Below are 12,178 nucleotides of genomic sequence, written 5' to 3' on the forward strand. Positions count from 1 at the left end.
TTTATTTTGTTTCACATTTTCCAACCCTAAGCGACCTTCAATTCAACCATTCCAAAACGGACATAGGATTTTGTCCACGTGATAAGACAGTCAGGCAATACTTCACTTCGTAATGGGATTTGCTCTTCACAAATGGGCATCTCACAGGCTAGGGGAGATGTTTTTAAGATGTGCGTATGAGGCGCCTGTGAGGAGCAGATCCGGTCTCCAATACTTCCACCAAACGGACAGTAAAAGAATCAAACTGTAACAAAAGATAACGCCGTTACCTGTGCTAACCGTTGTAACGATGAGAAGCAGTAAAAGCCTGGAAAAATCTAGGAAAATATCTTCCGAGACTGTTATAAGCTGCCAACTTCTTATCCATTACTCCAAATCAGAGTGAGAGAACTGAGAAGGCAGAGAGAGATTGAGAGATGGGTCCTTCATCACTCTGCACCCCCATTTCCTCCACTTCTCACACCCTTCTGAAAGTCGGTCGGAATCCTCTGCTGGGTACCGCCCTTCCTTCAAATTCAAATCCCCGTTCCCATGTTAAGAGAGTTTCTTTGACTACAAGAGCTTTGCTTTCATCTACTAAAGAATCAGTCTTGAAGGATTTTCATGAACGACGAGCTCTCAAGGTAGAAACCACTACACTTATCTCTCTCTCTCTCTCTCTCTGCTCTTCTGAAGCTATATTATATTAGCTTTCTTTTTTGAAGTTGCTTGAAATAAAAGAAAAAATAACAACAAGGGCAGTCCCAGATATCAAAATTTCATCCATCATCTACAGTTGGTCATGCAACTGAACCGTTTTTTCCTCATTCTACTTATTCACTGGTGAATGAAAGGCTAACTGGTTAAGTATCACAAATCCATATAGTAAATACTTGGTACTTTCCATTTTTTTAATTTATCAAAGATTTTTACACCATTTTATGTTTCTTGACAGATCATTGCAGGCTTGCAGAATTTTGATAGAGATAATGTTGCATCTGTTGTTACTGCCGCAGATAAGGTTTAGTTTACTTATAAGATATCCTCTGGGATCAATTTGATGGTCTAGAAAACCAGATCTTCCATGTTCTCAGGATTAAAAAGCTTATTGATTATCCATTTAGAAAGAATGACAGCTAAGGGCAAATTTTTTTTTTCTATTTCGTATGAAATTCTGTTTATTTGTAATAATTCTAACCATATGGGGCATGTGACAGGGGGGAGCAACTCATGTTGATATAGCCTGTGACCCTGAGTTGGTAAAGCTTGCTGTTAACTTGACTTCTCTTCCGGTAAATGCTCCATCTTTAAAGTGAACTCTGACCAACTGGAAGTCTGGAACCTAAACTTCTTGTACATAAGAATTATGCTTATCATAATCATTTCTTCCACTATATGATGTTCAGTAGAAAGCAGTCCCCAAAACTTAGATTTAACAGATGAAATAGAAGTGAAGCAAAATTTTTGAAGCAGCCACCCAATGTCTCCAAGATAACTTAAGTTCAGGCAATGTTGCTCAGCCATTTTAATCAACGTATAAAGATTTATCAGATGTTTTTGAACTCCATTCCCCATGAGTTCCGAGAGCTTTCACACAGATACCAAGTTAAACCTGTGAGATAATATCGGTTATGTCTAATATGTTATTTTAAATGTGCAAATGGACTGAAGACTAAATCTATAGTATCTGTATGTTTTCTAGATACATTTTTTGTCATATTATTTATGAATCCCAAGAACAATAGCATGCACCATGCTTGGACATGCATAAATTTTAAAATTTCTGTTCCCTTCCCTGCGTGAATCTTATAGCAACTTTGACTTTCAGAGGTTGGTCTTTCATGAATTGATGCATTATTTAACATGCCAGAAGCATCCTATTACTCATTTACTCCATGGAATGAGATGCCAAATTCTTGATAAGGTCACCGCATTTTTCAGAAATGAACTCCCAATGTCTCTTCTTTATAATTGAATATTTTTCTTTTGCAGATCTGTGTTTCTTCAGTAGATCCAGAAGCATTTCCTGCTGCTGTTGAAGCAGGAGCCATGATGGTTAGAAACTATAATCCTGTTAGCCATATGAAGTTACATTCAGACCACCTTTTGAGATTTATTTCCATACTTAGTTTAGAGCATGCCGAAGTAATCGAGCAGAAAACTATTTGGAAATATGTTAATTCATATTCATAATGCCAATTTGTGCAGGTGGAGATTGGAAATTATGACTCTTTTTATGAGAGGGACATTTTTTTCTCTCCGGAACAGGTATCAGATAGAAAATAGAATAGGAACAGGAATAACTTAAGGGATCAGAAAGGATATTCCATGTTCTGACATTGATTCTATAAGATAATTTCAGAATACCTCCTTACATTTGTTAAATCATATTTTTAAGATGACATAGATGAAAATGCTTGCTTGTGCACTATATACCAGATTGATATAGGCCTTTATGGAACACAACTACATAATCGAACATGCTGACAAATATTTCAATTCCAATATGCCCACAATAAATAGTTTCTTTCATGTACTGACATCTAAGGTTTTCTGCCTTGGAATAGTACCATGTTAACATATATCTTGAAACATTGACTGCTGAAGAAGCTTATGTATTAAAACCTCGCTGAGTATCATTCTGTCATATTTGCAATTTTCAGTTTCAGAATGCTACTTTTGATTCTTCACCGGAAAAAAAAAAAGACTACTTTTGATTTTGACATGAGAACAAAATAAAGAATATGAAGTGGAAAAATAGTTTTGAACAAAGTAATATTCATGATATGAAGGATTAAAAATACTGTGAAAAATATCAACTTTGACTATTATAAGTTTTGGATGCTGAGAAAAAATACATAGAGCACTTCCAAATCTTATTCCTGCAATACCTATCTTACCAAAGTCCTGCAAGAGAGTTGTAAAAGATTTTTTTTAAAATTTTTATTGTTTTTCATCTCCAAGTTAAATCACTAATTTTTACAGGAATAGTCCTCTTACCAAACACAAATGCAAGATATTGAAAAATAAACTACAGTCCTTTCATATTTTGATATGGTTGATTGATTACCAGAAGCCCCATCATAAAAAAGACTACTTTTGATTTTGACATGAGAACAAAAAATATATTATAAAGTGGAAAAATGGTTTTGAACAAAGTAATATTCATGATATGAAGGATTAAAAATACTGTGAACAATATCAACTTTGATTATTATAAGTTTTGGATGCTGAGAAAAAATACATAGAGAACTTCCAAATCTTATTCCTGTGATACCTATCTTACCAAAGTCCTGCAAGGGAGTTGTAAAAGATTTTTTTTTTATTTTTATTGTTTTTCATCTCCAAGTTAAATCACCAATTTTTACAGGAATAGTCCTCTTACCAAACGCAAATGCAAGATAATGAAAAACAAACTATAGTCCTTTCATATTTTGATATGGTTGATTACCAGCAGCCCCATCATCATCATCACCACTACCAGCAACAGAAACCGAACCTATAGCAAATACTTTCTTGATCTACATAAATCCTATTGATATTTTATTCTATCCATGGTTTCATGTTCTATTACAAGCATAAATATTTGAATCCTTTTCCACTACATCAATCCAAGTCATTGCCGCTTTCCCTTCTCTTCAATCCTTCAAATTGCACCGAATCCCTCCTTAGTGAGGTCATGTTTTAACTCCGTTGCACATGACCAAACCATCTTTGTAAATTCTTCTTGAATTTGTAACCTATTCAATCTATTCAAAGTTTCCCTTAAACACACTCGTATCTTATTTTAACATTTTTAGTTTTGCTTATCATCACTTCAAAATCTTGATCTCAGTTATCCTCATTCTACAGACGTATATTCCTTGATCCTCCAAAGTCCATAACTCTACTCTATAAAATATTTAAAGCTTCAGCTTGAAGTCAGTTCTCCAACATTCTAGGGCTCAAAGATGGCTCAGTGGAGAAATTATTCTGCTGAAAATAATCCAAATAGATCCTAAATTCAATACTTGAGTCCAGGTTTAACCATTTAAGATTTAGCCATAGAAAAAGAGAGCAAAATTACTTGTGAAGACTTCATAAAGCTGTTATTATTATTCAATGAGCAAATCAATACAAATGAAGAGGATGATAAACAATATTCAGAAGAGTCAGTGCATCATTTCCATAAATTAACACTTTATAAATGATTACAATTTTATCCCTTAACTAGAGACCAAGAACTGAAACTGTGTAAAAGAACCTAACTACAACATGGCAAATACTAATCAAAGTTGTTTCATTGGAAAAGAGAATATATTTTATAACTGAAAGCTGAACTACTGTAGCCGAAGTAGCAGAAAAGAGAAGAAGAAGAAGAGATGTTGGAATGTCGAACTATACTTGCCAGTCGACCATGCTATTATTTATATATGAGTGTAGTACAAAGTACAAGAAATTACTGGGATGCCCCTGATTAGTGATGGGACACCCAGATGACTTAAATCATTAAACAGGATTAGGCCCATTAACACAGGCCCAGTTACAAGATAAGTTAAACATAAGTATGGGCTAATAAGAACTCTTATCAGCCGAACATCACTCTAACATTCTAACGCTCCCCCTCAAGCTAACATAGATATCAATCATGTTTAGCTTGCCAAGTAAGTCCCTGAACTTTGTTGTTGCCAGCCCTTTAGTTAATACATCTGCAATCTACATCTCTAATGGAGTATAAGGCACACAGAGTTCTCCTGAAATAATTCTCTCTCTGACAAAGTGTCGATCAATTTCAATATGTTTTGTCCTGTCATGCTGCACGGGATTGTTGGCAATGTTGATAGCAGCTTTATTATCACAATACAGCCTAAGAGGACCCTCAGTCTTGATACCAAGTTCATTAAGAAGAGTTCTGAGCCATAAGAATTCAGCAACCCCGTGTGCCATAGCTCGGTATTCTGCTTCTGCACTTGATCTAGCCACAACATTCTGCTTCTTACTGCGCCATGTGACTAGGTTTCCTCCCAATAATGTACAGTAACCTGAGGTTGATTTTCTGTCTCCAACAGACCCAGCCCAATCAGCATCAGTGTAAGCTTCAATTTCAAGTCTGCTGTTTTTCCCGAATAGAATTCCTTTCCTTGGGCAAGTCTTCAAGTATCTGAGAATTCTTTCCACTGCTCTCATATGAGGGGTCTTTGGTGAGTGCATGAATTGACTGACAACATGCACTGGCAATGTCTGGCCGAGTAAGGGATAAATATATCAGTTTTCCTACCAATTTTTGGTACCTTTCTTTATCACAGTATTCCTCACCCATTGATTCTTGTAATCCATGGTTCGGTTCTATTGGAGTGTCTGCTGGCCTGCACCCCATCATGCATGTTTCCTCTAGGAGATCTAGCACATATTTTCGTTGACATATGTAGATTCCTTCTCTTGATCTAGCAACTTCAATCCCAAGAAAATATCTCAGATTTCCCAGGTCTTTGATCTCAAATTCTGAAGCTAAGAACTCCTTCAGCCTCTTCATCTCTTTCACATCATTTCCAGTAATCACCATATCATCCACATAAACAATGAGTGTTGTAAGTTTGCCATCCTGTCTCCTTGTAAACAATGTATGATCTGCACTACTCTGAGTGTACCCCACTTTCTTCATGGCCATACAAAGTCTCTCAAACCATGCCCAGGGAGACTGCTTCAAACCATATAATGTTTTCCTTAGTTTACACACCTTTCCAACATCATATCCAGGTGGGGGTTCCATGAATACCTCTTCATGAAGATCACCATTTAGGAAGGCATTCTTCACATCCAGCTGATGAAGTTCCCAAGAGAATTTTGCTGCTAGTGACAGTAGAACCCTGATTGTGTTGAGCTTTGCTACTGGGGCAAAGGTTTCCTTGTAGTCAATTCCTTCCTTTTGTGTAAATCCCTTTGCCACAAGTCTGGCCTTGTACCTCTCAATTGACCCATCTTCCCTGTGCTTTACTGTGAATACCCACTTGCACCCAACAGTGCCTTTCCCCTCTGGCAGGTCCACCAATTCCCACATTCTTGCTTTCATTAGGGCTTTCATCTCTTCATTCATGGCTTCTTTCCACCTTGGATCAGATGCCGCCTCTGAGTACTTGGAAGGGACACATACAGAGGAAAGAGCAGACACAAAGGAATGATAGGCAGGAGATAAGTGTGAGTAAGAAACATAATCAGCTATGGGATGCCGAGTGGTACAAGAACGAACAGGCTTACGGAGAGCAATAGGAAGATCCAAATCTGAATTGAGTGAGTTAGAATTACCTTGGATTGTAGAGATAGATTGATCGGAGTTCAACTGGTTGCAATCATGAGGTTGAGGGCCCGTCTTCCTTCTACTGTATGTATCTCTTTCTCTTGCCTACTGGAACCTTCAGAAGCATCAGCTGAATCTGGAGAAGTAACTGTCACAGTGGGAGTCTCACTAGGTTGACTCGGAATGTTACAGCTAGGAGTAGTGGAAGGTGATGAAATGGGAACAAAAAAGAAGGGAGAATGAAAATCCTCTTCCAACCCACTAGTCTCCCCCTGAAGAGGATTCTAAGAAGACTAGAAATAGGGTTGAGACTCAAAAAAGACTACATCTCTGGTGACATATTTTTTCTTGGAGACAGGATCATAACACTTATACCCCTTTTGCATAGGAGAGTACCCCAAAAAAATTCCCTTTGTAGCCTTGGGATCCAACTTGGTTTTCTTTGGATCCTTCACATGTATGAAGCATGTACAGCCAAAAACCCGTGGGGAAAGAGGAAACTCTGGAAGAGTGGGACACAAAACAGAGAAAGGAGTATTCATACCCAGTACCTTAGATGGCATCCGATTTATCAGGTATGATGCAGTGAGAACAGCTTGAGACCAATATTGCTTGGGCACATTGTGCTGGAAAAGTAGGGCTCGAGCTGTCTCCAATAGGTGCCTGTTCTTGCGCTCAACAACCCCATTTTGCTGAGGGGTGTAAGCACATGATGATTGGTGTAACATGCCTGCATCTTCCATGAATGAGTTCAGGGATCTTTCAAAGTATTCAGCTGCGTTGTCTGAACGGAATTGCTTAATCTTCTTATCAAACTGTGTTTCAACCATCTTGCAAAACATCATAGTTATCCGTGGAACTTCATCACGTCCTTTTAACAGATAAATCCAGGTGCACTGAGAATAATGGTCAATAAAATTGATAAAGTAACGGAAGCCATCAATGGAAACAATGGGTGAAGGACCCTAAACATCAGAATGAACCAAATCAAAAGGGGCTTGAATTTCATTACTAGAAATTGGATACATTGTTTTGACATTTGACACACATCACAAATTAAACTCTGATTTGGAATGCCCTTACATAATTCGGGAAACAACATTGCTAAAGAAGAAAAAGACAAATGACCTAGCCTAGCATGCCACAGGTGCAGCCTAGCTATTGACTCCACACTTTCCGGAATAGTAGTAGAAGCTTGTAGGGTTGAGCTGATATCCGCATCAAAATAGTAGAGGCCCCCATACTCATGACCACTCCCAATCGTTCTCCTCGTCAATCTGTCCTGGAAGACACAATGAGAAGGAAAAAAAGTTATACTGCAGTTTAAATTTTTTGTAAGCTTTGAAACAGACAATAGATTTGAGGTAAGACTAGGAACATGTAGGACTGATTTAAGAGAGAAATCCTTGCTTAGGTCAACCACCCCCTTTCCAGAGATGGTGGAGAGAGACCCATCAGCTACTCTCATCTTATCCTGGCCAGACAACAAATGATATGAAGAGAATAAGGAGGATATATGTGTCATATGGTCAGTGGCTCCGGAATCAATCACCCAAGAAGTAGAATTAATGGAACTAGTTGCACTAAATGCAGAGGTTGTACCTGATTTGGCAAGAGAGGTGGAAGCTAAAGAATTGTTCTTCAGACGGGCTAATGCCTGACTGAGAACCTCTACCTCACTAGCTGTGAAGCCCAAAGTACTTGGTCCAGAGGAGTCGGCAGACTGCCTTGTGGTGGAAGAGGACACTGTCTAAGTACTCTGTGAGTTGTCACTACTGTTGTCGGTAGCAAGATTCCCACTTGCTGTGTGGCCCTTATGTTGCTTTTTGTCCTTTCTTAGAGCAGCTGGCTTCAGATGAGGGTACAAGACCCAACATTTCTCCTTTGTGTGTTTCTCACCACCACAATGGGTACACTTGAGGGACTTATTGTTTGAAAATCTATTTCCCTTAGTGGAGACTAGGGTTGAATGTTCTCCAGATAGTTCTGTTGACTGTGTCTGGGAGTCAACTTGCATCTCCTTTCTCCTTACTTCTCCATTCCTCACCAGGTAGTAGACATAGTGAAGCTCAGGTAATTCATCTCTCCCTAGAATCTGTGACCTTATACCTTCATATACAGGGTCTAGGCCTGCCAGAAACTTGAAGGCTTTGCTCTCCTCAATCTGCTTGTCATGCCTCTTCATATACAGGGTCTAGGCCCGCCAGAAACATTTCTCCTTTGTGTGTTTCTCACCACCACAATGGGTACACTTGAGGGACTTCTTGTCTGAAAATCTATTTCCCTTAGTAGAGACTAGGGTTGAATGTTCTCCAGATAGTTCTATTGACTGTGTCTAGGAGTCAACTTGCATCTCCTTTCTCCTTACTTCTTCATTCCTCACCAGGTAGTAGACATGGTGAAGCTCGGGTAATTCATCTCTCCCTAGAATCAGTGACCTTATACTTTCATATACAGGGTCTAGGCCTGCCAGAAACTTGAAGGCTCTGCTCTCCTCAATCTGCTTGTCATGCCTCTCCTTATCCTTGGCATTTTCCCAATCCAAAATCAAGTGATGGTCAAGCTCTTCCCAGAGCCCTTCTAGTGTTGCAAAGTATGTTGCCACGGACATGTCTCCTTGCCTTAGGGCTGCAATGTCTTGGTTCAGCCTGTAGATTCTAGCATTGTTCTTTTTCTGACCGTATGTCTTGGATACTTTCTCCCAAATTTTTGCGGCTGTAGGGAAATGATGAACAGTTTTGGCCACCCGAGGAGTCATGGAAGCCAGCAACCAAGACATGACTATGGCATTTTCCTTGTGCCACACGGTGTATTCAGGACTGCCAATTTCTGGTTCTTTCTTGTCTCCATCCAAATAGCCTGTGAGATCACGAGAGGTAATGAACAGCCTTGCTGAGACGGACCACTCTCTGAAGTTATACCAATCCAGCAGCACACTTGTAATCTGCAAGCTGTGCAGATTAGGGTTTTCCAGGTTTGAGGACCTTGCAACGGGTCTGTTATCTCTAGAGGAAACTTCACCGGATAGTGAGGACATCCTGACTTCAGTCCTAGAGTTGTTCACAGTGCTATAGGTGGTTCTGTTTAGGGCTGGCCGAAGTGGTCACAGTGTTCACAGTGCTGGTAGCACACTAGATAGACTTCACTTGGACTGAGCCTATTTGGGTACAGTAGCAAGTAAAAGTTAGGGCTGGTAACTGACCTGAAAACAGGGCTCTTTACCACTGTTCTGTACGAGTCTTGCTGGTGCACCGAAGCTGCAACTGTAGAAGAGGCAAAGTTTTTACCACTGTTCTGCGCAAGTCTTGCTGGAGCACCGAAGCTGCAACTGTAGAGGAAGCTTTCCCCCTTTCGGCTAGTGCTAGGACTGCTGAAATCAGTCCTCAACTAGGTCTGTCCTATACAGACCTCTCTTAGTAGCCAAATAGCTACTACTTGCTGGAAATAACCTAGTAGGACATCTACTTCTGGGTCTTACTTCCCTTGAGTCCTACAACGAAGAGAAACCCTAGGTTCGAACTTGCCTTACTCTCTTACAACCCTAGGTCTTTACTGCAGCAACCCAGAAAAGGAAGAGAGAAGATGAAACAACAACAAGAGAAGAGAGTGCACCGGCTGAACCAGGAAGAAGCTAATGCTCTGATACCATGAAAGCTGAACTACTGTAGCCGAAGTAGCAGAAAAGAGAAGAAGAAGAAGAGATGTTGGAATGTCGAACTATACTTGCCAGTCGACCATGCTATTATTTATATATGAGCGTAGTACAAAGTGCAAGAAATTACTGGGATGCCCCTGATTAGTGATGGGACACCCAGATGACTTAAATCATTAAACAGGATTAGGCCCATTAACACAGGCCCAGTTACAAGATAAGTTAAACATAAGTATGGGCTAATAAGAACTCTTATCAGCCGAACATCACTCTAACATTCTAACAATAACAACCAGATTTGAAGAAGTAATACTTTCATGCTTTCAACAAATCAAAATACAAAGAAATTACAAAAGATGATTTTTGTAAATGTGAACAAGTTTCTAGTAAAAAACAAAGCACTTTTCCTTCTTTATTCAAAACTTGTTTCTTACTTAGACAACCTTCCATATAGAAGAGTTCCTTATAGAATGGTCACTCTTGCTACTAAATTACATATATGAAAAATAAAAAAGAAAATTACAAATACATGGGATGCTAGAAAAGTTCACATTGATGAACCAATTTAAGATGGCTGTTGTCTCTTTTGATGTGAAATTTTAGAATGGAATAAGAAGATCATTAAGTCAATGTCCTTATGGTTTCTTCTGTTCATTCTAGTTTTCTGGTGTCTGCCATCCATGTCATTTCCCTCTTTCCAAACTGAAAACAAGCATTTCTCAATTCCTCTTTTCTAATGTCGCTTAATATTACTTTCAGATATTAAAGCTAACAAAGGAGACAAAGAGGATTCTTCCATCCGTTACACTATCAGTCACTGTGCCTCACACGCTAAGCCTTCCTGATCAGGTTATTGCAATACCTACTTAAGAGTGTAAAGAAAAATTTTCACTGTTGTTTGGATCACAAGTTATAGCTAATTAACCAACAGGTCAAGCTAGCAGAGTTACTTGAACAGGAAGGTGTTGATATTATCCAAACTGAGGGAGGAAAGTGTTCTAGTCCTTCGAAGGCTGGTGTTCTGGGTCTGATTGAGAAGGTATATTGCTTACCCTTGAATGATGATTCTTTTACTAAACTTAACTTTCTTGTGCATTTGTGTAACTTGAAGTGAACCTCCTTATGTTCCAAAAGTGATTAAACTCTTCTTTCTGATACTATAAACACAACGTTGAAATCAGTTTTGTTCATAAAATTTGCACATTTTATGCTCACTTTTGATTCTCATCTATTTGGAATAACAAACCAAATTCGTTTCTTAATGACATGTAGGCAACCCCAACACTTGCTGCTGCATATTCTATTTCACATGCAGTCAAAGTTCCTCTTATGTGTTCATCTGGACTTAGCGCAGTTACAGCACCAATGGCCTTGACTGCAGGAGCATCTGGCATAGTATGTAACTAGACACCCTTTTTTATTGTAGATTTTTTTTTTTTGACTCTTCAAACTATGAGGGTAAGATTTGAACTGCTCCTTAAACAGCTAGAATTGTTGGTTAATCATAAGATGAACTGTGTTGACGTTGACTAGATAAATGACGGGTAAATTCTTTCCATTGGAAAAACAGGGTGTTGGTTCAGCAGTGAACAAGCTCAATGATGTGATTGCAATGATTGCAGAAGTCAGAAGTATCTCAGATTCACTACACCAGCCAATTGGTAGACATACAACACCAGAAGAAACAACTGTTAGGAGGTCTTAATGCATACATCAGTTCACAGTAGAATTAAAATGAAAAGCAGTGCCATTGTTATGATGTGCATAAATAGAAATGTTTCCTCTTGTACTTTTTTACCTTAGAGATATGTAAATCTTCTTTAGTATGTTAAACCCCAAGTAAAAATTCTATAATGGTAATGGTTATATGTCCCTTCAATTTCTTCAAGCTTCACATTCTAGTGCTACTTTCATCAGAGTAACCTCTAAGCAACTTTTTCTTGGAACAAAAGTGATCCCCCTCCCTTTTTCAAAGTTCAGTTCTTTCGTTTTTTTCTATCTACATGATATGTATGAGTACTTGTGCAAAATTGTTTAAAGTCATCCAAATTTAAGCTACTATTTCTGAATCATATGTTTTCTCTTTTTTTTTTTTTTTTGACGCCTCATATGTTCTCTCGCACTAGATGGTCCTGAGTAACAACTGTATGCTATTAATTAAGTTTGCTATCCGGAAAAACTGAAATGAATTCATGCAAATATCTTACCTACATTGAGATTGTGAAGTTTTGCTCCAAAATGAAAAGAACCATAGTGTAACATTTTATGCTCAA

General features: G+C 38.6%; 1 protein-coding gene across 1 annotated transcript; it reads left to right on the forward strand.

Moving 5' to 3' along the window:
- The first annotated feature begins 361 nt into the window (after window positions 1-361).
- Window positions 362-11,793, forward strand: LOC104585949 (uncharacterized protein ycf23-like). Its single transcript, XM_010243002.3, has 9 exons — window positions 362-623; window positions 935-1,000; window positions 1,197-1,271; window positions 1,972-2,034; window positions 2,188-2,247; window positions 10,665-10,754; window positions 10,837-10,944; window positions 11,178-11,300; window positions 11,476-11,793. Exons 1-9 carry the CDS (start codon window positions 417-419, stop codon window positions 11,608-11,610), a joined length of 927 nt encoding a protein of 308 aa, XP_010241304.1. The 5' UTR covers window positions 362-416; the 3' UTR covers window positions 11,611-11,793.
- Window positions 11,794-12,178: the final 385 nt, after the last annotated feature.

Source organism: Nelumbo nucifera, chromosome 3 (genome assembly GCF_055504915.1).
Source record: "Nelumbo nucifera cultivar China Antique chromosome 3, China Antique-T2T, whole genome shotgun sequence".
NCBI classification, from domain to species: domain Eukaryota; kingdom Viridiplantae; phylum Streptophyta; class Magnoliopsida; order Proteales; family Nelumbonaceae; genus Nelumbo; species Nelumbo nucifera.

Bases quoted from the DNA above. Each gene is read 5' to 3' on its own strand.
- LOC104585949 (XM_010243002.3), top strand. From the start codon at position 417: ATGGGTCCTTCATCACTCTGCACCCCCATTTCCTCCACTTCTCACACC. The intron at 2,248-10,664 runs GTATCAGATAGA...TATTACTTTCAG, and splicing joins TTTTTTTCTCTCCGGAACAG to ATATTAAAGCTAACAAAGGA. The intron at 10,755-10,836 runs GTTATTGCAATA...ATTAACCAACAG, and splicing joins CGCTAAGCCTTCCTGATCAG to GTCAAGCTAGCAGAGTTACT.